The 27,955-nt window shown below is 36.3% G+C and overlaps 5 protein-coding genes across 5 annotated transcripts; 2 read left to right on the top strand and 3 right to left on the bottom strand.

The window, feature by feature from the left end:
* Positions 1-202: 202 nt before the first annotated feature.
* On the top strand, positions 203-1,219 carry GCK72_022716 (uncharacterized protein; the record flags this gene model as incomplete). The annotated part of the gene is made up of 3 exons (XM_053735015.1): positions 203-243; positions 327-938; positions 988-1,219. The coding sequence occupies 3 exons, from the start codon at positions 203-205 to the stop codon at positions 1,217-1,219; spliced, it is 885 nt and encodes a 294-aa protein (XP_053578581.1).
* A 2,262-nt stretch (positions 1,220-3,481) lies between these two features.
* Positions 3,482-3,880, bottom strand: GCK72_022715 (uncharacterized protein; the record flags this gene model as incomplete). The annotated part of the gene is made up of 1 exon (XM_003090650.2): positions 3,482-3,880. The coding sequence occupies one exon, from the start codon at positions 3,878-3,880 to the stop codon at positions 3,482-3,484; it is 399 nt and encodes a 132-aa protein (XP_003090698.2).
* A 457-nt stretch (positions 3,881-4,337) lies between these two features.
* Positions 4,338-4,617, top strand: GCK72_022714 (uncharacterized protein; the record flags this gene model as incomplete). Its single annotated transcript, XM_053735014.1, has 2 exons — positions 4,338-4,409; positions 4,456-4,617. 2 exons carry the CDS (start codon positions 4,338-4,340, stop codon positions 4,615-4,617), a joined length of 234 nt encoding a protein of 77 aa, XP_053578580.1.
* A 17,245-nt stretch (positions 4,618-21,862) lies between these two features.
* GCK72_022713 (uncharacterized protein) lies at positions 21,863-22,913 on the bottom strand (the record flags this gene model as incomplete). Its single annotated transcript, XM_003090542.2, has 2 exons — positions 21,863-22,388; positions 22,435-22,913. 2 exons carry the CDS (start codon positions 22,911-22,913, stop codon positions 21,863-21,865), a joined length of 1,005 nt encoding a protein of 334 aa, XP_003090590.2.
* A 2,191-nt stretch (positions 22,914-25,104) lies between these two features.
* Positions 25,105-26,192, bottom strand: GCK72_022712 (uncharacterized protein; the record flags this gene model as incomplete). The annotated part of the gene is made up of 2 exons (XM_053735013.1): positions 25,105-25,626; positions 26,124-26,192. 2 exons carry the CDS (start codon positions 26,190-26,192, stop codon positions 25,105-25,107), a joined length of 591 nt encoding a protein of 196 aa, XP_053578579.1.
* Positions 26,193-27,955: the final 1,763 nt, after the last annotated feature.

Here is a 27,955-nt window from a genome sequence, read left to right as displayed (position 1 = left end):
GCTTATGAGACAAAAGCAAAAAAAAACTGACGAATTGGAAAAAAGGATGAAAGAAATGACACGGCGCTCCGTTCTAATATTCCTCTCTTTTTTGCGTTTTTTCCTCTTTCATCCTGAAATGAATTCACAATTGCAACATGTTTTTTCCAGATTATTGTATGATTCAAAAAACTATTGGTATGGGAGCCTTTTTGAAGGAAAAATGGATAAATCCCCAATCATCGCGATTGTGTCAGATGTCTCGTAAGTATTTTTGATTTCATATATAAACATAAAATTAACACATTGTGATTTTTTCGAATTAATAAATATGTATATCATTTCAGGCATGACGACCTCTACAGCCATATGCGAAAATGGTCTCGCCACTTCCGTTATTTTCGAGACCTGGAGGAACAAAAAGAAGAGAAAAAACGAATGTATTGTCTGGAGCACCTTAAGGACCCGGACAATCCGGAAACCCGTCTTCACTCTCAATTCTCGGAACAGAACCTCGTGATTAAAGAAGAAATCGGAAAAGGAGCGTTCGGATGCGTGTTCATTGCTCAACACATTTCAAGTTACACGAAAGTTGCAGTTAAACGAATGAAGAACCCGAAAAAGGAGTTTCAGAAGTATTCACTGATAATGGAGACACGTGTTCATATGATTTCGAATCATAAAAATATTGTACCTTTGTTTGAATATTACCAAACAGACAAATTTTTCCACATCGTAATGCCGTACTATGCGAATGGATCATTATCGGCGTATATGGACAAAAAAGGTGCACTCAACAGAATCGAGTCTGCCAGAATTGCTTTCGAAATTCTCAATGCTCTTGTGTTTCTACACATTAAGAAGGTTGTCCATCGCGATCTGAAACCACAGAACTTACTTATTGGAAACAATGGAGAGATAAGATTGACAGATTTCGGCCTGGCGGAGTTCCAGAAAAGGTATTTTGCTCATAATAATTTTCTATATTTCATTTTATTATTTTTTCAGAATCGAAGGAAAATGTGGAACGCTGAACTACATGGCCCCTGAAGTTATAAAATGTCAGCAACAGAGTTACTCAGTCGACGTATGGTCTTTTGGCTGCATTGTGTTTGAAATATTAATTGGACAATATGCATTCGACGATTGGCTGTCTGGAGAAGAAAATCTGTTCTGTCTCCTACAAATGCACGTCAAAATTCCAACTTCCGCGGCTACTCTGATATCCGAGTGCCTCTAAAAGATTCCATCGCAACGTCCGTCAACAAAAACACTATTCTTCCACACCTGGATCGTTGACACGACAGAAGAAGCAAAGAAGAGAAGGAAGATCGAAGATATCAATCAGGCACTTGGCAAAAACGCTTTGAAGAGTGACACAGTGGAAAAGGAACAACAAGTCAGATATGAAAGACAGTGAAAAGGGCGAATCGAGTGATGCCGGCAGGAAAACGACGTTGCGGAGCAAGCAAAGAATTGACTACAAAGAGTAATTTTTCCGGTCAAAGACTCAGTTAGTTCCCGTCACTTCTATCTATTCCTCTTGCTTGTTTTAAGACATAATTTTCTTTCGTCCAAACATATTTGTCTGTAACAAAATATGCATAGTTGTCTTGGCGCAAAAGTCAAATTTTCAAATTTTTTGAATTTTTTCGCGAAAAAATCAAATTCTCGACTATCAGTCAGAATTAGAAGAAATTCTGAAAAATAGGCAAAATGGTCACATTTCCGATGAAAAATTGAAAAAATTTCGAGAAAAAAATTTGAAAAAAAGGTCATTTTTTGAAGCCGGGCCTTGAAAATTTTCTACCGGCCCGGGCGTTGACAACTATGAAAAAATGTGTTTAGGTCGAGTACTCCGTTATTTTAAAAGTGTTCTATTGTACTGTGTAAATATATTCGGTGAACCTTTATAATGTTGTTTTCGCCTAAAATCTTAACCCGGTATTTTAAATAAAATATTTTATCAATAAACCTTTCTAAATTTCTGTTGATATAATGTTGACAAATATAATACGCATCTTTTCCCGCATTTTTTGGCTAATTTGGACGCTTTTACGATGATTTATAACAATGAAATTTTCTTTTTTTTACATGTTTTTGGAGCCACTCGCGAGTCATTCCATGTGAGTACTTTTTCTCAAAGACAATGAAAATCGAGAATGTTGGCCGCACGACAGAAATTTTGACTCCGCCTTCTCCGTGCCCATACACATTGATCTCAGTTTAGTCTCTGCCTCTTTTTTCGTAAATACTCATGTTCGCCTGACTCCACCTCCTAAGTGTCTAGCTCCTCTCTCTCTCTCATTATCCCAATTTTAGGGTAACACTACGTCCCGCCGCGCTCGTCGTCCTGTTTCCGTCGACTCAACTTCTCCTCCAGGACACGTCGCTCTAATTTATTCTCTTTTTATTACCCTTTATCCATTTTGGTTATTCTTCGAGGATATTTCCGAGAAGAAGGTTCAATAAACGGGTCACTGATACTTTGGTGTTCTTTCTAACAACGCTTTTTTTATAAACATGCCGCATTCACTTTATTTTGGGACGAATTTATATTTCTTCTGAGAGGCGATCAGTCTCCGACCGCTACCTTCATTGCCCTCTCAACAAATACCGACAAAGCCTTCAAATTGATAGGTAAACCACTTGACTTGGATTGATGAAAAAAAGGACAAACGGGACAAGATCCAGTAGATGTTTCGAGCCTGTCATGGGGAAAACGATAGAAACGACACAATGCTTACCTACATGAGAAACTTGACGGATCAATTTGAAGAATTACCTTTATTACAATATGCTGAAATAAAATAGTAGTTTTAGCACTAATTTTTCTTGTTCAATGGCTATCGCAATCGGGAAACAAAGAAAAGAAAAAGGTGATTACGTCCGCGCGGACCTAGGTGTGATGGGAAGAGAGTTAGAGGCGTTTCATTTCCAGTCTTTATGGATAGAAGTGTACGACAGTAGCTTTGTTAGTAATGATTTCAAAACATTACACTTTTTTCTTCATTTCTTTTGTAGTTGACAACTTTTCTCCAGCTTTAAAAGGAAGGGTTCAGCTTTCACAGTGCATTTAGGGATCAGTGAACCCAATCAGGAAAAAAATAGAGTCCATGTTGCTTTAAATCCGTCTGGTTGATGTTGAGTTTGAAAAATGAGTGATTTAAATATCTCATTGTTACGCCAAACAATCAGAATTGTCTTCATCAATGGCGATTTTGTAGTAATCGCGGAGGGAATAGAACCACCTTTATCAGAAAATGAAGCTCAATAAAACTCATATTGCTTTTTATCTGGCGCTCCCTCGACGCTTTTTCCAATTTCGATCAGAACAGATGATACAGGCCAGTCAGGAAAAAAGAAAAAAAAGTGAAATTTTATACGACATAGCCTATTGATAATAGGGGGACACCAAGTTTGGCATATCATTCGTGCTCTTCGTATTTCATGAGTCCAAATTCGTCAACACTGACATTTTCTTTTGCGGGTATGGGTCATTCTACGCCATTGGTGAGAAGTTTCCGTTTGGAGTAAGTGACATTTGTGAAGCTATTCCGGCAGGCGTCACTGGTGACATAGCTGGCATCATACCATGCCCAATACCCTGATGTATATCCATTGGGAACCACGGCATCTCATTCATTGGATGAATTTGCATTTGTCTATTTGGGTTCTCGTTATTCATTATAACCTGTGCAACAGAAAAGTTTCCAGGTGGAGTCGTCGTGGTTGGTGCATTATAGCTAGACTGTGTTGTTGAGGAGAGCATCGATTCGATTGATGGAAATCGACAGTAGGTAGACTCCGGCGACACCGTTTCAGTTTTGAGTGGTGGTGACACCTCAGATGACTCTGGCGGGAGGAAAGCTCTGTGGGAGACGTGACTGGACGCTTCCATCCGCGTGAAGAATCCTTGACCCGTTTAGCCCTGCCAGATTAGCAGTAACTGCCATGAACACCGTGACACCTAATCGAAATCCCTCAATTTTCGAATCTCCTATCTTCTGAATACCAATTACAGGTCGATGTTTGTGCATGCTTTGTAACACAAGCGTATCACATTTTTGAGATCTGGGTCATTAGTGATCCTGATATGCGTACCGGTGTGGGTCACCCTTTTTGTCAAACTGCGGCGGGACTTAACCCTCAGAACAAAAAAATTCAAAAAAATTTCATAAAAAAGTTTCCAAAAAAAATTTCGAAAAAATTTCAAAAAAAAATTCACAAAAAAAATTTCAAAAAAAAATTTCAAAAAAAAATTTACAAAAAAAAATTTCAAAAAAAAATTTCAAAAAAAATTTTCAAAAAAAAATTTCAAAAAAAAATTACCGGCGTTGTTTCGCCGACATTCATATATGCCGTCTGCTCCTCTGTTCTTTGTGGCCGGCGTGGCTCAACTGGGAACACCGCCGGCCACAAATCGGAGGGTCAGGGGTTCAATCCCCCCCTGAGCCCTAATCCCAAATACTCAAGGGAGTGATGGCTGGAGAGGCTCAATCAATCGAGTGGATGAAGGCCGACCGATCAAATGCAAGATTCTGGTGGATTTCCGTGGTTATCACATCGAAAGAGAATACGTCGCTAAATTGTGGGATGAAGAAATCAACATACGAGAGGAGAAATAAGGATCTTTGAGCGCACTGGTTCCGGAAGAAAAGTGGAAGATAATTAATGTCTGAAATAAAATGAATGAATAAATGTATAAGATAATGAAAAAAAAAAAAAAATTTCAAAAATTTTCAAATATTGTAGCTCAAATTATAACAAATCCTGAAAGCTTCAAAGCTATTAAGTGTTGGATGAAAACCAACCATTAGCAAAATGAAAAATACGATAGGAGCAAAAACTGCTTCCTGATAAAGATTTCGATTAGTTTCTGCGAAATTTTTTTGAAGTCATAAAAGACACATTTCCACAGGTGCCTCTTTTACGTTCAAAATTTTATCATGTTTGAAATTGGGTTTATTTATACTCACTGTACATTTATTAATCGTTTTCTAGCAGAGCAATCTACCGGAAATGATATTTGATTTAGAGGTGTGTCTTCGAGGTTGGAGATTAAGAGAGAGAGAGAGAGAGAGAAAGAGAGCGAAACATAGTTTGGAGAACATACGGATTGAAAAAAAACTTTAAAAGTAAGAAATGAAAAATGAAAAGTGACAAGAAAAAAAATTACGGTGATATATGCAAAGGTTGAAAACGATACTATATCTGTTTACATTATTTCTACAGTTCCGTGCAGTAAGATATACAATTTTGCTTCTTTGGAAGAAAAAAACGGTGGAAAATGACCATGAGAGGGTGTGACGGTATCAGGGCTGGGCAAATTATTTGTTTGATTATTTGAATTATTTGAAATTTGGGGTAAAAGTCAAATAAATTGCATCAAATAATTATTTGATCTTTTTTTTCAAACAAATTGTTTGACCAAATAATGTTTGACAAATTCATATCAAATAAAATTATTTGACCAAATTATTTGAAAATTTTCAAATAATTTGATACCCATTTCTTTGTATCATTTATGATAATTTTTCTCTTTCTCACTGTCTCACAAAGTACCTAAAAATATCTGCAGGGGAGAAAATGGATGAAATTCTCCACGACAGACGTGTCAGTTGGCCTATGTTTTTATTTTCTTATCTTTTTGATAAGAAACCTAAGAATATCTGCAGGGGAGAAAACTAAATTCTCCACGACAGACGTGTCAGTTGGCCTATGTTTTTATTTTCTTATCTTTTTGATAAGAAACCTAAGAATATCTGCAGGGGAGAAGACTAAATTCTCCACGACAGACGTGTCAGTTGGCCTATGTTTTTATTTTCTTATCTTTTTGATAAGAAACCTAAGAATATCTGCAGGGGAGAAAATGGATGAAATTCTCCACGACAGACGTGTTAACTGGCCTATGTTTTTATTTTCATATCTTTTTGATAAGAAACCTAAGAATATCTGCAGGGGAGAAGACTAAATTCTCCACGACAGACGTGTCAGTTGGCCTATGTTTTTATTTTCTTATCTTTTTGATAAGAAACCTAAGAATATCTGCAGGGGAGAAAATGGATGAAATTCTCCACGACAGACGTGTTAACTGGCCTATGTTTTTATTTTCATATCTTTTTGATAAGAAACCTAAGAATATCTGCAGGGGAGAAGACTAAATTCTCCACGACAGACGTGTCAGTTGGCCTATGTTTTTATTTTCTTATCTTTTTGATAAGAAACCTAAGAATATCTGCAGGGGAGAAAATGGAAGAAATTCTCCACGACAGACGTGTTAATTAGCCTATGTTTTTATTTTCTTATCTTTTTGATAAGAAACCTAAGAATATCTGCAGGGGAGAAGACTAAATTCTCCACGACAGACGTGTTAACTGGCCTATGTTTTTATTTTCTTATCTTTTTGATAAGAAACCTTAGAATATCTGCAGGGGAGAAGACTAAATTCTCCACGACAGACGTGTCAGTCGGCCTATGTTTTTATTTTCTTATCTTTTTGATAAGAAACCTAAGAATATCTGCAGGGGAGAAAATGGAAGAAATTCTCCACGACAGACGTGTTAATTGGCCTATGTTTTTATTTTCTTATCTTTTTGATAAGAAACCTAAGAATATCTGCAGGGGAGAAGACTAAATTCTCCACGACAGACGTGTCAGTTGGTCTATGTTTTTATTTTCTTATCTTTTTGATAAGAAACCTAAGAATATCTGCAGGGGAGAAAATGGAAGAAATTCTCCACGACAGACGTGTTAACTGGCCTATGTTTTTATTTTCTTATCTTTTTGATAAGAAACCTTAGAATATCTGCAGGGGAGAAGACTAAATTCTCCACGACAGACGTGTCAGTCGGCCTATGTTTTTATTTTCTTATCTTTTTGATAAGAAACCTTAGAATATCTGCAGGGGAGAAGACTAAATTCTCCACGACAGACGTGTCAGTCGGCCAATGTTTTTATTTTCTTATCTTTTTGATAAGAAACCTAAGAATATCTGCAGGGGAGAAGACTAAATTCTCCACGACAGACGTGTCAGTTGGCCTATGTTTTTATTTTCTTATCTTTTTGATAAGAAACCTAAGAATATCTGCAGGGGAGAAAATGGAAGAAATTCTCCACGACAGACGTGTTAATTAGCCTATGTTTTTATTTTCTTATCTTTTTGATAAGAAACCTAAGAATATCTGCAGGGGAGAAGACTAAATTCTCCACGACAGACGTGTTAACTGGCCTATGTTTTTATTTTCTTATCTTTTTGATAAGAAACCTTAGAATATCTGCAGGGGAGAAGACTAAATTCTCCACGACAGACGTGTCAGTCGGCCTATGTTTTTATTTTCTTATCTTTTTGATAAGAAACCTAAGAATATCTGCAGGGGAGAAAATGGAAGAAATTCTCCACGACAGACGTGTTAATTAGCCTATGTTTTTATTTTCTTATCTTTTTGATAAGAAACCTAAGAATATCTGCAGGGGAGAAGACTAAATTCTCCACGACAGACGTGTTAACTGGCCTATGTTTTTATTTTCTTATCTTTTTGATAAGAAACCTAAGAATATCTGCAGGGGAGAAAATGGAAGAAATTCTCCACGACAGACGTGTTAATTAGCCTATGTTTTTATTTTCTTATCTTTTTGATAAGAAACCTAAGAATATCTGCAGGGGAGAAGACTAAATTCTCCACGACAGACGTGTTAACTGGCCTATGTTTTTATTTTCTTATCTTTTTGATAAGAAACCTAAGAATATCTGCAGGGGAGAAAATGGAAGAAATTCTCCACGACAGACGTGTTAATTGGCCTATGTTTTTATTTTCTTATCTTTTTGATAAGAAACCTAAGAATATCTGCAGGGGAGAAGACTAAATTCTCCACGACAGACGTGTTAACTGGCCTATGTTTTTATTTTCTTATCTTTTTGATAAGAAACCTTAGAATATCTGCAGGGGAGAAAATGGAAGAAATTCTCCACGACAGACGTGTTAACTGGCCTATGTTTTTATTTTCTTATCTTTTTGATAAGAAACCTTAGAATATCTGCAGGGGAGAAGACTAAATTCTCCACGACAGACGTGTCAGTCGGCCTATGTTTTTATTTTCTTATCTTTTTGATAAGAAACCTTAGAATATCTGCAGGGGAGAAGACTAAATTCTCCACGACAGACGTGTCAGTTGGCCTATGTTTTTATTTTCTTATCTTTTTGATAAGAAACCTAAGAATATCTGCAGGGGAGAAAATGGAAGAAATTCTCCACGACAGACGTGTTAATTGGCCTATGTTTTTATTTTCTTATCTTTTTGATAAGAAACCTAAGAATATCTGCAGGGGAGAAGACTAAATTCTCCACGACAGACGTGTTAACTGGCCTATGTTTTTATTTTCTTATCTTTTTGATAAGAAACCTTAGAATATCTGCAGGGGAGAAGACTAAATTCTCCACGACAGACGTGTCAGTCGGCCTATGTTTTTATTTTCTTATCTTTTTGATAAGAAACCTTAGAATATCTGCAGGGGAGAAGACTAAATTCTCCACGACAGACGTGTCAGTCGGCCTATGTTTTTATTTTCTTATCTTTTTGATAAGAAACCTAAGAATATCTGCAGGGGAGAAGACTAAATTCTCCACGACAGACGTGTCAGTTAGCCTATGTTTTTATTTTCTTATCTTTTTGATAAGAAACCTAAGAATATCTGCAGGGGAGAAAATGGAAGAAATTCTCCACGACAGACGTGTTAATTGGCCTATGTTTTTATTTTCTTATCTTTTTGATAAGAAACCTAAGAATATCTGCAGGGGAGAAGACTAAATTCTCCACGACAGACGTGTCAGTTGGCCTATGTTTTTATTTTCTTATCTTTTTGATAAGAAACCTAAGAATATCTGCAGGGGAGAAGACTAAATTCTCCACGACAGACGTGTCAGTCGGCCTATGTTTTTATTTTCTTATCTTTTTGATAAGAAACCTAAGAATATCTGCAGGGGAGAAGACTAAATTCTCCACGACAGACGTGTCAGTTGGCCTATGTTTTTATTTTCTTATCTTTTTGATAAGAAACCTTAGAATATCTGCAGGGGAGAAGACTAAATTCTCCACGACAGACGTGTCAGTCGGCCTATGTTTTTATTTTCTTATCTTTTTGATAAGAAACCTAAGAATATCTGCAGGGGAGAAGACTAAATTCTCCACGACAGACGTGTCAGTTGGCCTATGTTTTTATTTTCTTATCTTTTTGATAAGAAACCTTAGAATATCTGCAGGGGAGAAGACTAAATTCTCCACGACAGACGTGTCAGTCGGCCTATGTTTTTATTTTCTTATCTTTTTGATAAGAAACCTAAGAATATCTGCAGGGGAGAAGACTAAATTCTCCACGACAGACGTGTCAGTTGGCCTATGTTTTTATTTTCTTTTCTTTTTGATAAGAAACCTAAGAATATCTGCAGGGGAGAAAATGGAAGAAATTCTCCACGACAGACGTGTTAATTGGCCTATGTTTTTATTTTCTTATCTTTTTGATAAGAAACCTAAGAATATCTGCAGGGGAGAAGACTAAATTCTCCACGACAGACGTGTCAGTTGGCCTATGTTTTTATTTTCTTATCTTTTTGATAAGAAACCTAAGAATATCTGCAGGGGAGAAAATGGAAGAAATTCTCCACGACAGACGTGTTAACTGGCCTATGTTTTTATTTTCTTATCTTTTTGATAAGAAACCTTAGAATATCTGCAGGGGAGAAGACTAAATTCTCCACGACAGACGTGTCAGTCGGCCTATGTTTTTATTTTCTTATCTTTTTGATAAGAAACCTTAGAATATCTGCAGGGGAGAAGACTAAATTCTCCACGACAGACGTGTCAGTCGGCCTATGTTTTTATTTTCTTATCTTTTTGATAAGAAACCTAAGAATATCTGCAGGGGAGAAGACTAAATTCTCCACGACAGACGTGTCAGTTGGCCTATGTTTTTATTTTCTTATCTTTTTGATAAGAAACCTAAGAATATCTGCAGGGGAGAAAATGGAAGAAATTCTCCACGACAGACGTGTTAATTGGCCTATGTTTTTATTTTCTTATCTTTTTGATAAGAAACCTAAGAATATCTGCAGGGGAGAAGACTAAATTCTCCACGACAGACGTGTCAGTTGGCCTATGTTTTTATTTTCTTATCTTTTTGATAAGAAACCTAAGAATATCTGCAGGGGAGAAAATGGAAGAAATTCTCCACGACAGACGTGTTAATTAGCCTATGTTTTTATTTTCTTATCTTTTTGATAAGAAACCTAAGAATATCTGCAGGGGAGAAGACTAAATTCTCCACGACAGACGTGTCAGTCGGCCTATGTTTTTATTTTCTTATCTTTTTGATAAGAAACCTAAGAATATCTGCAGGGGAGAAGACTAAATTCTCCACGACAGACGTGTCAGTTGGCCTATGTTTTTATTTTCTTATCTTTTTGATAAGAAACCTAAGAATATCTGCAGGGGAGAAAATGGAAGAAATTCTCCACGACAGACGTGTTAACTGGCCTATGTTTTTATTTTCTTATCTTTTTGATAAGAAACCTTAGAATATCTGCAGGGGAGAAGACTAAATTCTCCACGACAGACGTGTCAGTCGGCCTATGTTTTTATTTTCTTATCTTTTTGATAAGAAACCTAAGAATATCTGCAGGGGAGAAAATAGAAGAAATTCTCCACGACAGACGTGTTAACTGGCCTATGTTTTTATTTTCTTATCTTTTTGATAAGAAACCTAAGAATATCTGCAGGGGAGAAGACTAAATTCTCCACGACAGACGTGTCAGTCGGCCTATGTTTTTATTTTCTTATCTTTTTGATAAGAAACCTAAGAATATCTGCAGGGGAGAAGACTAAATTCTCCACGACAGACGTGTCAGTTGGCCTATGTTTTTATTTTCTTATCTTTTTGATAAGAAACCTAAGAATATCTGCAGGGGAGAAAATGGAAGAAATTCTCCACGACAGACGTGTTAACTGGCCTATGTTTTTATTTTCTTATCTTTTTGATAAGAAACCTAAGAATATCTGCAGGGGAGAAGACTAAATTCTCCACGACAGACGTGTCAGTCGGCCTATGTTTTTATTTTCTTATCTTTTTGATAAGAAACCTAAGAATATCTGCAGGGGAGAAGACTAAATTCTCCACGACAGACGTGTCAGTTGGCCTATGTTTTTATTTTCTTATCTTTTTGATAAGAAACCTAAGAATATCTGCAGGGGAGAAAATGGAAGAAATTCTCCACGACAGACGTGTTAACTGGCCTATGTTTTTATTTTCTTATCTTTTTGATAAGAAACCTTAGAATATCTGCAGGGGAGAAGACTAAATTCTCCACGACAGACGTGTCAGTCGGCCTATGTTTTTATTTTCTTATCTTTTTGATAAGAAACCTAAGAATATCTGCAGGGGAGAAAATAGAAGAAATTCTCCACGACAGACGTGTTAATTAGCCTATGTTTTTATTTTCTTATCTTTTTGATAAGAAACCTAAGAATATCTGCAGGGGAGAAGACTAAATTCTCCACGACAGACGTGTTAACTGGCCTATGTTTTTATTTTCTTATCTTTTTGATAAGAAACCTAAGAATATCTGCAGGGGAGAAAATGGAAGAAATTCTCCACGACAGACGTGTTAATTGGCCTATGTTTTTATTTTCTTATCTTTTTGATAAGAAACCTAAGAATATCTGCAGGGGAGAAGACTAAATTCTCCACGACAGACGTGTTAACTGGCCTATGTTTTTATTTTCTTATCTTTTTGATAAGAAACCTTAGAATATCTGCAGGGGAGAAAATGGAAGAAATTCTCCACGACAGACGTGTCAGTCGGCCTATGTTTTTATTTTCTTATCTTTTTGATAAGAAACCTTAGAATATCTGCAGGGGAGAAGACTAAATTCTCCACGACAGACGTGTCAGTCGGCCTATGTTTTTATTTTCTTATCTTTTTGATAAGAAACCTTAGAATATCTGCAGGGGAGAAAATGGAAGAAATTCTCCACGACAGACGTGTTAATTAGCCTATGTTTTTATTTTCTTATCTTTTTGATAAGAAACCTAAGAATATCTGCAGGGGAGAAGACTAAATTCTCCACGACAGACGTGTTAACTGGCCTATGTTTTTATTTTCTTATCTTTTTGATAAGAAACCTAAGAATATCTGCAGGGGAGAAAATGGAAGAAATTCTCCACGACAGACGTGTTAATTGGCCTATGTTTTTATTTTCTTATCTTTTTGATAAGAAACCTAAGAATATCTGCAGGGGAGAAGACTAAATTCTCCACGACAGACGTGTTAACTGGCCTATGTTTTTATTTTCTTATCTTTTTGATAAGAAACCTTAGAATATCTGCAGGGGAGAAAATGGAAGAAATTCTCCACGACAGACGTGTCAGTCGGCCTATGTTTTTATTTTCTTATCTTTTTGGTAAGAAACCTTAGAATATCTGCAGGGGAGAAGACTAAATTCTCCACGACAGACGTGTCAGTTGGCCTATGTTTTTATTTTCTTATCTTTTTGATAAGAAACCTAAGAATATCTGCAGGGGAGAAAATGGAAGAAATTCTCCACGACAGACGTGTTAATTAGCCTATGTTTTTATTTTCTTATCTTTTTGATAAGAAACCTAAGAATATCTGCAGGGGAGAAGACTAAATTCTCCACGACAGACGTGTTAACTGGCCTATGTTTTTATTTTCTTATCTTTTTGATAAGAAACCTAAGAATATCTGCAGGGGAGAAAATGGAAGAAATTCTCCACGACAGACGTGTTAATTAGCCTATGTTTTTATTTTCTTATCTCTTTGATAAGAAACCTAAGAATATCTGCAGGGGAGAAGACTAAATTCTCCACGACAGACGTGTCAGTCGGCCTATGTTTTTATTTTCTTATCTTTTTGATAAGAAACCTAAGAATATCTGCAGGGGAGAAGACTAAATTCTCCACGACAGACGTGTCAGTCGGCCTATGTTTTTATTTTCTTATCTTTTGATAAGAAACCTAAGAATATCTGCAGGGGAGAATGACTAAATTCTCCACGACAGACGTGTCAGTCGGCCTATGTTTTTATTTTCTTATCTTTTTGATAAGAAACCTAAGAATATCTGCAGGGGAGAAGACTAAATTCTCCACGACAGACGTGTCAGTTGGCCTATGTTTTTATTTTCTTATCTTTTTGATAAGAAACCTAAGAATATCTGCAGGGGAAAAAACGGAAGAAATTCTCCACGACAGACGTGTCAGTCGGCCTATGTTTTTATTTTCTTATCTTTTTGATAAGAAACCTAAGAATATCTGCAGGGGAGAAGACTAAATTCTCCACGACAGACGTGTCAGTCGGCCTATGTTTTTATTTTCTTATCTTTTTGATAAGAAACCTAAGAATATCTGCAGGGGAGAAATGGAAGAAATTCTCCACGACTAGACGTGTAATTCGGCCTATGTTTTTATTTTCTTATCTTTTTGATAAGAAACCTAAGAATATCTGCAGGGGAGAAAATGGAAGAAATTCTCCACGACAGACGTGTTAACTTGGCCTATGTTTTTATTTTCTTATCTTTTTGATAAGAAACCTAAGAATATCTGCAGGGGAGAAGACTAAATTCTCCACGACAGACGTGTCAGTCGGCCTATGTTTTTATTTTCTTATCTTTTTGATAAGAAACCTAAGAATATCTGCAGGGGAAAAACGGAAGAAATTCTCCACGACAGACGTGTCAGTCGGCCTATGTTTTTATTTTCTTATCTTTTTGATAAGAAACCTAAGAATATCTGCAGGGGAGAAGACTAAATTCTCCACGACAGACGTGTCAGTTGGCCTATGTTTTTATTTTCTTATCTTTTTGATAAGAAACCTAAGAATATCTGCAGGGGAAGAAGACTAAATTCTCCACGACAGACGTGTCAGTTGGCCTATGTTTTTATTTTCTTATCTTTTTGATAAGAAACCTAAGAATATCTGCAGGGGAAAAAACGGAAGAAATTCTCCACGACAGACGTGTCAGTCGGCCTATGTTTTTATTTTCTTATCTTTTTGATAAGAAACCTAAGAATATCTGCAGGGGAGAAGACTAAATTCTCCACGACAGACGTGTCAGTCGGCCTATGTTTTTATTTTCTTATCTTTTTGATAAGAAACCTAAGAATATCTGCAGGGGAGAAAACGGAAGAAATTCTCCACGACAGACGTGTCAGTGGCCTATGTTTTTATTTTCTTATCTTTTTGATAAGAAACCTAAGAATATCTGCAGGGGAGAAAATGGAAGAAATTCTCCACGACAGACGTGTCAGTCGGCCTATGTTTTTATTTTCTTATCTTTTTGATAAGAAACCTAAGAATATCTGCAGGGGAGAAATGGAAGAAATTCTCCACGACAGACGTGTTAACTGGCCTATGTTTTTATTTTCTTATCTTTTTGATAAGAAACCTAAGAATATCTGCAGGGGAGAAAATGGAAGAAATTCTCCACGACAGACGTGTTAATTGGCCTATGTTTTTATTTTCTTATCTTTTTGATAAGAAACCTAAGAATATCTGCAGGGGAGAAAATGGAAGAAATTCTCCACGACAGACGTGTTAATTGGCCTATGTTTTTATTTTCTTATCTTTTTGATAAGAAACCTAAGAATATCTGCAGGGGAGAAGACTAAATTCTCCACGACAGACGTGTCAGTTGGCCTATGTTTTTATTTTCTTATCTTTTTGATAAGAAACCTAAGAATATCTGCAGGGGAGAAATCTAAATTCTCCACGACAGACGTGTCAGTCGGCCTATGTTTTTATTTTCTTATCTTTTTGATAAGAAACCTAAGAATATCTGCAGGGGAGAAAACTAAATTCTCCACGACAGACGTGTCAGTCGGCCTATGTTTTTATTTTCTTATCTTTTTGATAAGAAACCTAAGAATATCTGCAGGGGAGAAAACTAAATTCTCCACGACAGACGTGTCAGTTGGCCTATGTTTTTATTTTCTTATCTTTTTGATAAGAAACCTAAGAATATCTGCAGGGGAGAAATCTAAATTCTCCACGACAGACGTGTCAGTCGGCCTATGTTTTTATTTTCTTATCTTTTTGATAAGAAACCTAAGAATATCTGCAGGGGAGAAAACTAAATTCTCCACGACAGACGTGTTAATTCGGCCTATGTTTTTATTTTCTTATCTTTTTGATAAGAAACCTAAGAATATCTGCAGGGGAGAAGACTAAATTCTCCACGACAGACGTGTCAGTCGGCCTATGTTTTTATTTTCTTATCTTTTTGATAAGAAACCTAAGAATATCTGCAGGGGAGAAAACTAAATTCTCCACGACAGACGTGTTAATTGGCCTATGTTTTTATTTTCTTATCTTTTTGATAAGAAACCTAAGAATATCTGCAGGGGAGAAAACTAAATTCTCCACGACAGACGTGTTAATTAGCCTATGTTTTTATTTTCTTATCTTTTTGATAAGAAACCTAAGAATATCTGCAGGGGAGAAATCTAAATTCTCCACGACAGACGTGTTAATTGGCTTATGTTTTTATTTTCTTATCTTTTTGATAAGAAACCTAAGAATATCTGCAGGGGAGAAAACTAAATTCTCCACGACAGACGTGTTAATTGGCCTATGTTTTTATTTTCTTATCTTTTTGATAAGAAACCTAAGAATATCTGCAGGGGAGAAAACTAAATTCTCCACGACAGACGTGTTAATTGGCTTATGTTTTTATTTTCTTATCTTTTTGATAAGAAACCTAAGAATATCTGCAGGGGAGAAAATGAAGAAATTCTCCACGACAGACGTGTTAATTGGCCTATGTTTTTATTTTCTTATCTTTTTGATAAGAAACCTAAGAATATCTGCAGGGGAGAAAATGAAGAAATTCTCCACGACAGACGTGTTAATTGGCCTATGTTTTTATTTTCTTATCTTTTTGATAAGAAACCTAAGAATATCTGCAGGGGAGAAATCTAAATTCTCCACGACAGACGTGTTAATTGGCCTATGTTTTTATTTTCTTATCTTTTTGATAAGAAACCTAAGAATATCTGCAGGGGAGAAAATGAAGAAATTCTCCACGACAGACGTGTTAATTGGCTTATGTTTTTATTTTCTTATCTTTTTGATAAGAAACCTAAGAATATCTGCAGGGGAGAAAACTAAATTCTCCACGACAGACGTGTTAATTGGCCTATGTTTTTATTTTCTTATCTTTTTGATAAGAAACCTAAGAATATCTGCAGGGGAGAAAACTAAATTCTCCACGACAGACGTGTTAATTGGCCTATGTTTTTATTTTCTTATCTTTTTGATAAGAAACCTAAGAATATCTGCAGGGGAGAAAATGAAGAAATTCTCCACGACAGACGTGTTAATTGGCCTATGTTTTTATTTTCTTATCTTTTTGATAAGAAACCTAAGAATATCTGCAGGGGAGAAAATGAAGAAATTCTCCACGACAGACGTGTTAATTGGCCTATGTTTTTATTTTCTTATCTTTTTGATAAGAAACCTAAGAATATCTGCAGGGGAGAAAATGAAGAAATTCTCCACGACAGACGTGTTAATTGGCCTATGTTTTTATTTTCTTATCTTTTTGATAAGAAACCTAAGAATATCTGCAGGGGAGAAAACTAAATTCTCCACGACAGACGTGTTAATTGGCTTATGTTTTTATTTTCTTATCTTTTTGATAAGAAACCTAAGAATATCTGCAGGGGAGAAAATGAAGAAATTCTCCACGACAGACGTGTTAATTGGCCTATGTTTTTATTTTCTTATCTTTTTGATAAGAAACCTAAGAATATCTGCAGGGGAGAAAATGGAAGAAATTCTCCACGACAGACGTGTTAATTGGCCTATGTTTTTATTTTCTTATCTTTTTGATAAGAAACCTAAGAATATCTGCAGGGGAGAAAACTAAATTCTCCACGACAGACGTGTTAATTGGCCTATGTTTTTATTTTCTTATCTTTTTGATAAGAAACCTAAGAATATCTGCAGGGGAGAAAATGAAGAAATTCTCCACGACAGACGTGTTAATTGGCCTATGTTTTTATTTTCTTATCTTTTTGATAAGAAACCTAAGAATATCTGCAGGGGAGAAAACTAAATTCTCCACGACAGACGTGTCAATTGGCCTATGTTTTTATTTTCTTATCTTTTTGATAAGAAACCTAAAAATATCTGCGAAGGATAAACTCACTTTTTTGTATAGAAGGTGCTCGACAAACAGATTCCATTCGAATGATTGTGATCGCATTGCTCCGTGGCTCGAACTAGTTTCTGATCCATACTTTGCAGTCGTAGTTTGATATGTTGTAAAGTCGAACTGTGGTTGGTTGTTCTAGTGCTTTTCGGCTGGAAAGAATAAACTTTAAAAACTTCAATAAAACAATTGTAATAAAATTACGAGATTGATGACGGTTGTGGGGATGTTTCTACAATGCACATAAAAGTGAAATGAGGAAGAAGACAGTACCATCCTCTTGTACGGGGAGATATGGGACGACTGACCAAACTACATGAGATGGGGACGCAAAAGAAGAATGGGCGGAGTCAAGTATGACAGGTCATCTGGAGAGATAATTGTAGACGTCTGATGGGCAGATTTCCCATGGAGATAAGTTAGCAGAATGTTTGAGTTAACACAATTAACACAATGAGATATCGGTTAGAGCAGAGTAAACATTTGGAAAATGTGAAAATATGAAGATGCCTATATCTGTCTGACTGTTTTGGGAAACAAAAGTGGAAAGCGGTCTAAAATGTCAATTAATAACTTGACTAGTCAGTTGTGAGTAAAAAAAAGACACAAACTTTTTGAATGTCAAAAATGAAGTTAGAGAGACAATCCTAGTTTCTCAAGGTTAGCGTGTTTTTTCGTATTCGAGTTTTGTTTCTCAGCAGAAAAAAGCTGAAGGATACAACTCAACGGTTTTCGGAAACTGTTGTAAGGCTCTCACTATTTTATTGATGAACAAACTGTAGAGTCACCATCCAGCACGAATAGATGGCAGAGCCACGAAGATAAGGAAAAGAGATTGGATTCCAGTGGGTGGTCGTCATGATTTTTTTGTGGTTCTACTTGATCCATTGGGTTAATAACACTAATTTGTAAACTTAGTGAGCAAATAGGGAACATAGTATGAGATAAATCATGGATAAGGGGATAACTCAAAGATTAAATACTGAAAAGGAGCAATGAAAAAGGTCACCATCCACTACTGAGGGATACTGAAAGAATGAGCCAAGAAGATGAGGTGAGGAGACTGAGTGTCAGTGGGCGGAGTCTAGTAGACATCAGCCATCTGTTGGTCTAATAGTATATGTCATAAAAAGTGATTTCTCATAGAGATAAGTGAGCAGGTGGTTTGTGTTTACAGTAATGAGACAATAGGAAAATTCAAACGAATGTGAAATAGGATGAAATGAGACGACAGCTGTCTGGGAAAGGACAGGTGTGTCCTCTAATCGCACCGTTCGAGGTTCCAAGTTTCCCACAGAGTCAGGCGTCCCGACCGATTTCCGAAGGAGATAAGGAGGCAGATGGTAATATGTGAAGACAAATGTCACAGACAATAGACCGAGAGAGAGTCAATGTGTGAATTAGTTTACATGTTTATGTTAGATAAAAACATTTGTTTTACTCAAACTACCGCAGTTGGAATAATAATAGGGGTCAGGGAAAACTTCAGTTTGGTAAGACCATGAGAGGTACTAAAATAGAACTAAGAAAATTGGTTAGTGGTGAAATTTGATACTTTCTCGACATTTGTAGAAAGTACGAAAACAAATTAACTATGATGCCGCGATTTGAAGTATTGAAAATATCAGCTCTAGACCATCAGTTTCAAAACCTGAAAAATCGCATAAATTTTTTCTAAAAGAGATATCGACAAACAGTGAAGTATCAGATTCAGCCTGTTTTATTCTATCTTTCTGCTAATTTTCAGAAAAATTGATTTGAAATTAACAATGAATCCGAGGTTTGAAAAGTGGGGCAACTACGAGTGTGATTTATCCCACGGATCTCCTACTCGGACTTAGAAAACTTGATAAGAAATTATAATAAGTAAACAGGGAAAACCCAAAAAGAGAGGAATGCTCGGCGAAGGAGTGAAAGGGACAACTGAATTTATTCCATCCATCTAATCTCATATCTTCAGGGGCGGGGCATATGTATACGGTCGGATTTGTCAAGAAGATAATATGGCAGGTGGTATTCTCTACAGCTCCCTGGTTGTTCACAAAACTTTAAAGACCCTTAGTCAAAAAATGGAGAGCGGCGGGAATCAACATATTTCTTTACCTGGATGGTGGCTCGATTCTAGCCAAAACCAGAGAGGAAGCGAAGCGGGCGGTAAGATTGGTAAAAGAGGATTTGGAAGCGACGGGAGTATGTAAGGCAGAAAACAAATTCAACTAGGATCCAAGCGCACAGTTCACATGGCTGAGCATAAGAGAAGACTTGGCCGAAAGAAGGCCAGACTGACCGAATAAAGTGAAAGTTCGCTGCGAGATCAGGTCTTGTTTTAAAAAGTTCTGGACCGACAGAAAATGTGTGGACATTTGTCATTATTGATGATTGTAGCAGGGTATGATTTTTTCGAGCGGGGTAGAGTAGATTTCCAGAATGAGTCAAGCGCATTGAGAGAGTTGAGGGCGGTACAAATGGCAGTGGAGAGAATGGTGTCGTGGAAAAAGGAGCATTTTTGATCCATACGGGTAGTCAGGCGGCGGTCATCACTTTGAAAGCGGTATGTCGTCATTCAGAAAAAATAACATTTGGAATCCAAATCAATTGTATCTGAAGATCTGAAATTTTCAGGATTTTGTCGAAATTTGAAATACAATTTTTGCAAAAAATGTTGAAATTTTTTTTGTTGTTTTTTTTCGAATTTCTTTTATTTATACATATATTTCATTTCACTCATTAATTATATTTCATTTCTTCTTCCTGATCCACTGCACTCGAATATCTTCATCTCTCCTCTTGTATGGTGATTCGCTTCATCCCATAATGGAAAATTTTTTTTGCTAAACAAAACGCGAGAGCGTAAAAACAGAATGTCATTGCAAAATTTGAAAAAAAATTTAATTTCAGTTTTCGATTATCGAAATTGAATATTTGATTAGATAAAAAGTGTTACGAATGTAAAAAATTTTAATACAAATTTTCAAAAATATGAAAAAATATTCGAAAATCTCAGATATCACTGCATAATCAAATTCAAGCCTACCGCAAGGCTCTGTTCTTGGGCCCCTTCTTTTCCTGATATTTATCAACAATATTGAATTTATATTAAACTACTAATTATATGTTGTTGATCTCAATATTTTCGGAACTGATCAAACAATTTTGCAGGCAGATCTTTTGAAACTTGAAAGCTGGTGCAATAGATGGCAAATGTCTGTGGCACCTAATAAATGCGAAATTATTAGATTCTCGCAGTGTAAATGTGAAAGCAATTGTATACATGTCTCCAAAAATTTTACTCTGAACGGCCTATCACTTTCAACTACTTCAACTATCCGTGATCTCGGAATATATTTCTCGCACAATCTGACTTTCACAAAACATATGGAGACAACTATCAGGAAATGCCACATGCGTATCAATATTCTTTTCAGAATTCTTACTCATTCAAGCTTCGAAGTTATTCTGAAATGCTTCCTTATTTATGTTTGACCTTTAATTGAATATGGGACTGTAGTGTCCTCACCAGAGCTGTGCGGAATTCCTTCCTTCGACTTCCTTCTTTCTTCTTCCCGGGTTTTTTTCACTTTCTTCTTCTTTCTTCCCACTTCCTTTTTGAAAATTTCACTTCCTTCTTCCTCCTTCCCTCTTCCTTTTCAAAATTTTTACTGCCTTCTTCCGTTGAAAATTTTTTGCCACTTCCGAGTTCCGTGTAAAAAGTTTATAAAAATTTTGTAATTTTCGACGGAATTTAGGCGGAATTTCGGTGGTTTTTGATGAAGTTTTGTATGAAAACAACGTCAAAATTCGTTTTCAGAGATGACTAGAAAAAAGTTTCCTCAAACTTGTCATTTTCAAAATTAACTTCCGACTTCCGGGATCGGAACCCAACTTCCTTCTTCCTTCTTCCGACTTCCTTTCTCAAAAATTTACTTCCTTCTTCCTTCTTCCTTCTTCCTTTTTGAAAATTTTATTTCCTTCTTCCTTCTTCCTTCTTCTCTTTTCAAAAAGTTATTTCTCTTCCTTCTTCCTTCTCCCTTCTCAAAAATTTTACTTCCGCACAGCTCTGGTGCATATATAAATCCTTAATATCTAAGGAAATCTGTACTTATTATAATCTTCGTGCGTATTATCCTGATGTCGCCAATTTACGAAGGCACAAATATTAATTCGGTGCTCCCTAAAGAAAACATCTAATCAACGTTTGCAATTTATTAAAATTAGAATATTAAATTGCTGGAATCAATTTCCTGAACATGTTTGCTCCGTTAAAATCTCTTAGCGGTGATTTGAATCAAATATTGCCAAACTAACGTCTTGCTAAGTCTTGCTAAATATCTTATCCTAAATGCTCATACTTTCTAATTCTGGCCCCCGGCCTAATTAAAATCTCATTTAACTTTTTTTTGAATGTAACGTGTCAGTGACTTGTTCCTTCGTTCCATATAATAAATTAATAAATTGTGATTAAAGACTGTGTTTATATTCAATTTTGCACAGTCTTGTAAGGCTGTGATATTAGACTGTGTTTAAACCGAATGTTTGTCCAAACATAACGTTTACCGAATTTAATTTGTTACAAAATATAATGTTTGGGGGAAAAAAAGTATCAACATTAACAAGAATAATAGATAAAACCGCCGGGAAATAACTAAATGAGGAACCGGAGTATTTATTGTTTGTAGTCAATGCGTGGCTTGTTCCGCAACCTCATCGTCGATTTTCTGTCGGCTGCATTTGAGTTTTCCGATCGACGAAGGATTTCTGGCTTGTTATTCCTGACCAATGGCATGTCCGCGATGTTACGATTCGTAATCTCCTCAGTCTTGATTGTGATTTTGCCCAGCGCCTGATTGATTGCCTCGATCTTTTTATTTTTCTCTGATTTTTCAGCTGACTCAGAAATCCATTTATGGAAGAGTAAGTCTTGAGAAGACGGACGTTTTGATGCTTGTTTCTGGAGGCATTCGGAAATGATGGTAGCCGCCGAAGTTGGTACTTTTCCGTGCATCTTATAGGCACCAGCACAAATCATTTTTTTGAGACTTTCATCATCCTCGTGGTCAAATGACAAGTCTCCGGATAGTAGCTCGTAAACAATGCATCCAAAAGACCAAATATCGACTGCATAAGTCACTTTCCGTGCTTTGATGAGTTCTGGGGCCATATAATTCAGCGTATGGGATTTTCCTTTAACTCTGAAAAAAAGAAATGAAATATTGAAAATTATTATAAGCAAAATACCTTTTTTGGAACTCCTCCATTGCGATATCTGTGAGTCTCCTCTCACCATTTTCTCCAATGAGGATGTTCCTCGGTTTCAGATTACCATGAACTACCTTCTTCATGTGAAGATACACTAGACCGTTCAGAATTTCGGAAGAAATTCTGGCACTCTCAATCCTGTCGATGGATCCTACTTTGTCCAAAAAGTTTGCCAATGAGCCGTTCGCATAATAACGCATCACGATGTGGAAGAAATCGTCTTCTTGGTAATATCCAAACAATGGCGCAATATTCTTGTTGTTCGAAAGTGTGTTAATACGATTCTCCGTTATCGTTGCATACTTTTGAATCTCCTTTCTCTGATTACTCATTCGCTTGACTGCCACTTTCATGTTATTAGAAATGTTTTCAGCAATAAAAGTAGTTCCGAATGCTCCGTGTCCAATTTCTTCCTCATGCACGAGGTTTTGCTCCGAGAATTGAATATGTTCCTCCATGCTGCTGCTGCTTTGCTTTGTCAGATTACCTGAAAACAAAAGTTGATTGAAAACGTTGAGTGAAAATAATTTTAAAATAATACGTCAAATTGAGAACATCAGGAGGGAAATAAACACAAAAATAAAGAAAAGGTATGAAGAAAAAAAAGTAGAGAGTTATCAAGACAACTTATTGCAAAAAAACAATAAGACACATTTTCGAAAATGTTCTCGTTTGTCTTATTCTGGATTAAGAAGATACCTATAGGGTCCGCAGTTTTTATCAAAAGCGGTCAAGTGTGTTTAAACTTGGAAATTGGTCCAAAATCTCTATCGCTAGCAGAACAACAAACGGGTAAGAGCGACAACAGGGAATGGGGTAGAGGGACGAGAGAGGAGAAAAAACGACCAATCAAGAGAGGAGAAAAGGTAACAAATGGCTGATCAGGGCTCTTATTGTCCTTGGATCAATAAAACTACAGTGTTATAGAAAGAACCACTCCTCTCGCGAGGGATTCCCGTCAAAGAGAGACGCAGACAGAGAAAGGACTGTAGTGTGCGGGGCAATGGTGGTAGTGGAGGAGGCGAGACAGTGTATACGGCAGAAGAGACGTAGACACGTGGGAAGGGCGAACAGGTAGAGATGCGCATACCAAACAACAATAACATCTGTATTGATTTTTCTAGTTTTTTGTCTCGAGCAAAGGGAAAAGGGACCGAATAGCTCGTTGGTGTAGAAGGACTAAGATTGAGAGGAAAGATAAAATGATGAACAGAATAAACGATATCCCACGAAAAAGACGAATCGAGAAGTTTTTGTGATCAATCGGTTCAAAAAGACGTTGATTGAAGAGATGATAATAATAAACTGGGACAAATGTAATAATAAACTGGGACAAAAAGTTCATACATGCCAATCAGATATCTAATAAATCGGATTAGGACCTACCCACTAAATAGCAAACTGTTGTAGAAAATGATGGTCACTCGTTTGGAAACTTATGGGCTAATGTGACTATCCATGAGTCGTTTCCCTTCTTCTAGATTACGAAGTTACCTATATTGTCCGCAGTTGTTATCAAAAGCGGTCACGTGTGTTTAAACTTGGAAATTGGTCCAAAATCTTTATCGCTAGCAGAACAACAAGCGGGACGAGAGAGGAGAAAAAACGACCAATCAAGAGAGGAGAAAAGGTAACAAATGGCTGATCAGGGCTCTTATTGTCCTTGGATCAATAAAACAACAGTGTTATAGAAAGAACCATTTCTCTCGCGAGGGATTCCCGTCAAAGAGAGACGCAGACAGAGAAAGGACTGTAGTGTGCGGGCAATGGCGGGAGTGGAGGAGGCGAGACATCGTACACGCCCGAAGAGACGCAGGCAGAGAAATTACAATTTTTGATTGTTGAGATTGAAAGTGTAGTTTTGGTGAAATTCGGTTGAAAAAACGGGAGAAAAATGAAAAAAATGTAAACCGATCACCGACGGAGAAAAAAACAAGGCTTGGAATTTTGTTGCCAATCAAATTCAAGCCTATAGTTTTTAAAGAATTTCAGAAAACAACCCTCGGTTTTCACGTTGGTCTATAGTATTAATTTGGTGATTCAATTTGAATTGTTTCGGGATTTGTTTGAGTGGGTTGACCAAAACCTCCTTCTTAAAATTTTTACCGTCATTATTGTTATATGTAGACCTATGAAAAGAATTTTCTGATCTTAATTCCTCCAAATCTAATCAATTGATTATTCATAGCTGAATTCAGTATTGTTTATTAGAAATCATGCATCAGAACGATCAAAACTCAATTAAGAAGCATTCCAAAACCGAAAAAATTTCAATTAACATAAAATTATCGTGGAACATAAAAGGTGTCCCCTCACAAAGTAAGCTTCCCCGCAACTGGTGGCCCGGCCAAAGCCGGTAATTACCACTATTGCACCCCAGGCTCGCCATTTCAATTGGTTTCACTACAAACGTGACTCTCCAGGAGTGCGAGCAAGACCCCCTTGTTATAGGGGGAGGGGCACCTCAGTTTTGACTGTAACTTGACCACTTTGTCGTGATTCTCAAAACTGTCAGCCAAACATCATCACCCAAAACTGTCATCTCATGCGATTTTGGCAGAGCAAACCCCAACTAACCTTGGTTGAACTGTTATCCAATAATAATTTATTCAATCTTATGTTGTGCGAGAGAAAAAAAAAGGGAGACAATTATAATAATATACAACAAGAAGGGGCGAATAATGGAGTGTTTTTAGCGATCGCATGTGGTCCGACAGCAGGTTGGGCTTGATGAGTAGCTAAGGCTCCTTCCAAACGAATCGGGTTGTCAGCTGATTTTTGAGAAGATGTGTCTACAGGAGCTAGAGAAGATCTGGATCCGTATTGCAGATGATGGAGCTGAGATAACTGGTGAAACTTCATTTCTTGCTGTGGTACATGCAAGGAATTGGACGTCGGAGGCATGAAGTAAGTTGGATGAGTTGGTAAAGGAATCGGCAAATAGAGGAGTGGTGCGAATGAGGGTTCTGATTGGACATTGGTAGTAATAGAGGTTGAGTGTTCAGTTGGAAGATGCCGACTACGTTCTTTCTCCACTTGTTCCTCAATGAATTTCTCATATTCTTCGTAATTCATTGGTGGCGTATCAAACTCTTCATTATGAGTCTGAAGGTAGATATCATATTCTTTGTCAAGAATCTCATCTTTCGTCGGTCTTTCTTTTTTGTACTCCTGTCAATCAAACCATTGCTCGAGAAGTTCTGTGGTAACCTCTTGTTCCAACGTTTTGACTTTCAGCAGAATACGTTGAATCTCTTCTACACTTCGATGCGGTCTATTCAATTGTTTACGACGTCGTATAAGTACTTCAATTTTTCGCGGCCGCTGTTTTACACCACGAGCCTCATCTTTTGACCTTGTTGAAGTTTATATCTAGAAAAAATACAGTTCAGTAAGAAAAATAAGAAAAACAGTTTTTATCTGGTTCAGGCTTCACAGATCTACAGTTAACTCACCTTTCACACTGCAATCTTCGGTTGTTGGGAATAAATCAATAGTAAGAGGGGGAAGGGTATGAGAATTCTAAAAGAATCAAGAGGGGACCAGCCATCCAGTAGGCAGTCTAGAGAATGAGAATAGATGGTTGAGGATTCTAAGGACACACCGTACGCACTCAGACAGATGGTACGCGCGCTATCTCATTGAGAGAGGGAAATGTGACTGCGTACCCCATCTGTCAGAGTGCCATCTGTCTGACATGGAATGATCGCGAATTGATATGCCTGGTTTTGGCTCATTATATTTTCAAACGAACACCCATGCAAAAGTAAAATGTTCCTGAAAATATTGTGTTTTGTGCTATCATAGTTTTTGAGAAAATTGAATTTTTGAAAAAATGATGAAAAACGTTTTCCGCAAACTTCAAACCTTCATAACTTTCTCCAATCTAACTCAAAATGGAAGATCTAAAAAATGAAAGAAAGCTAAACTCTTCTAGTTTTAGAAAATAATAACATAAAAGTGCTACAAACATTAATAATATGAAATTGGAAACGAAACAACATTTTTTCTCCAGTACGTAAAAACCGTATAAAAAATTCTAACCGTAGAAATCGATTGAAATTAGTGTCATAAAGTAGCAAATGCATGAATATGTTGAAAACACTCATAAAACCCCGGGGCACTCCAAAAGTAGAAAAAATATAGAAAAAAATTTGAAGACAAAAATTTGAAAAAATTTGAAAATTAAATTTTTCCAGCAAAATCTCTGTAGAAGTAAGTTAGTTTTGTCTTAAAATTGAATTTTTTGTATCTTCAGCTTTAAATTAAAACATAAACGAACAAGATGTGAAATGTTTTGGCTGAGCTATAATAGCTTGAATTGTGAATAGCTTTAAAAAATTGACACTGGTATCATCCGGCTTCCGGCCACGATTTTCTAGAAAATTTTATAATTTTATTTAATTATTCGAGTATATTTGATTTCTAGCTTTGAGAAAATATTTGAATTTTTGCTGTACGTCACGATTGAAGACAGTTACCATTATTTTAGTGAGGTCAGGTGAGAAAAAGTAATTACATGGTTGCTATTCAGTATAGTTACTTGTGTTTCACTCCATATCCAAAATCTGGATGCTGACATTAAAATTAATTTTGTTATCTAACACAATACAATTTTGTGAGTAGGTTTTTGACAAAAATATTCGATGCTTGGTTGCGTGGAGCGTCTTCTACTTTTGATGACATGACACCAGACCACGGAATCAAACATAGATTTTTTTGTCAAAAACCTACTCACAAAATTGTATTGTGTTAGATAACAAAATTAATTTTAATGTAAGCATCCAGATTTTGGATATGGAGTGAAACACAAGTAACTATACTGAATAGCAACCATGTAATTACTTTTTCTCACCTGACCTCACTAAAATAATGGTAACTGTCTTCAATCGTGACGTACAGCAAAAATTCAAATATTTTCTCAAAGCTAGAAATCAAATATACTCGAATAATTAAATAAAATTATAAAATTTTCTAGAAAATCGTGGCCGGAAGCCGGATGATACCAGTGTTAATTTTTTAAAGCTATTCACAATTCAAGCTATTATAGCTCAGCCAAAACATTTCACATCTTGTTCGTTTATGTTTTAATTTAAAGCTGAAGATACAAAAAATTCAATTTTAAGACAAAACTAACTTACTTCTACAGAGATTTTGCTGGAAAAATTTAATTTTCAAATTTTTTCAAATTTTTGTCTTCAAATTTTTTTCTATATTTTTTCTACTTTTGGAGTGCCCCGGGGTTTTATGAGTGTTTTCAACATATTCATGCATTTGCTACTTTATGACACTAATTTCAATCGATTTCTACGGTTAGAATTTTTTATACGGTTTTTACGTACTGGAGAAAAAATGTTGTTTCGTTTCCAATTTCATATTATTAATGTTTGTAGCACTTTTATGTTATTATTTTCTAAAACTAGAAGAGTTTAGCTTTCTTTCATTTTTTAGATCTTCCATTTTGAGTTAGATTGGAGAAAGTTATGAAGGTTTGAAGTTT

This window comes from Caenorhabditis remanei, chromosome X (assembly GCF_010183535.1).
Source record: "Caenorhabditis remanei strain PX506 chromosome X, whole genome shotgun sequence".
Classification (NCBI taxonomy): domain Eukaryota; kingdom Metazoa; phylum Nematoda; class Chromadorea; order Rhabditida; family Rhabditidae; genus Caenorhabditis; species Caenorhabditis remanei.
Note: the sequence above shows the minus strand (reverse complement) of the source record. Positions and strands in the feature narration are given on the sequence as shown.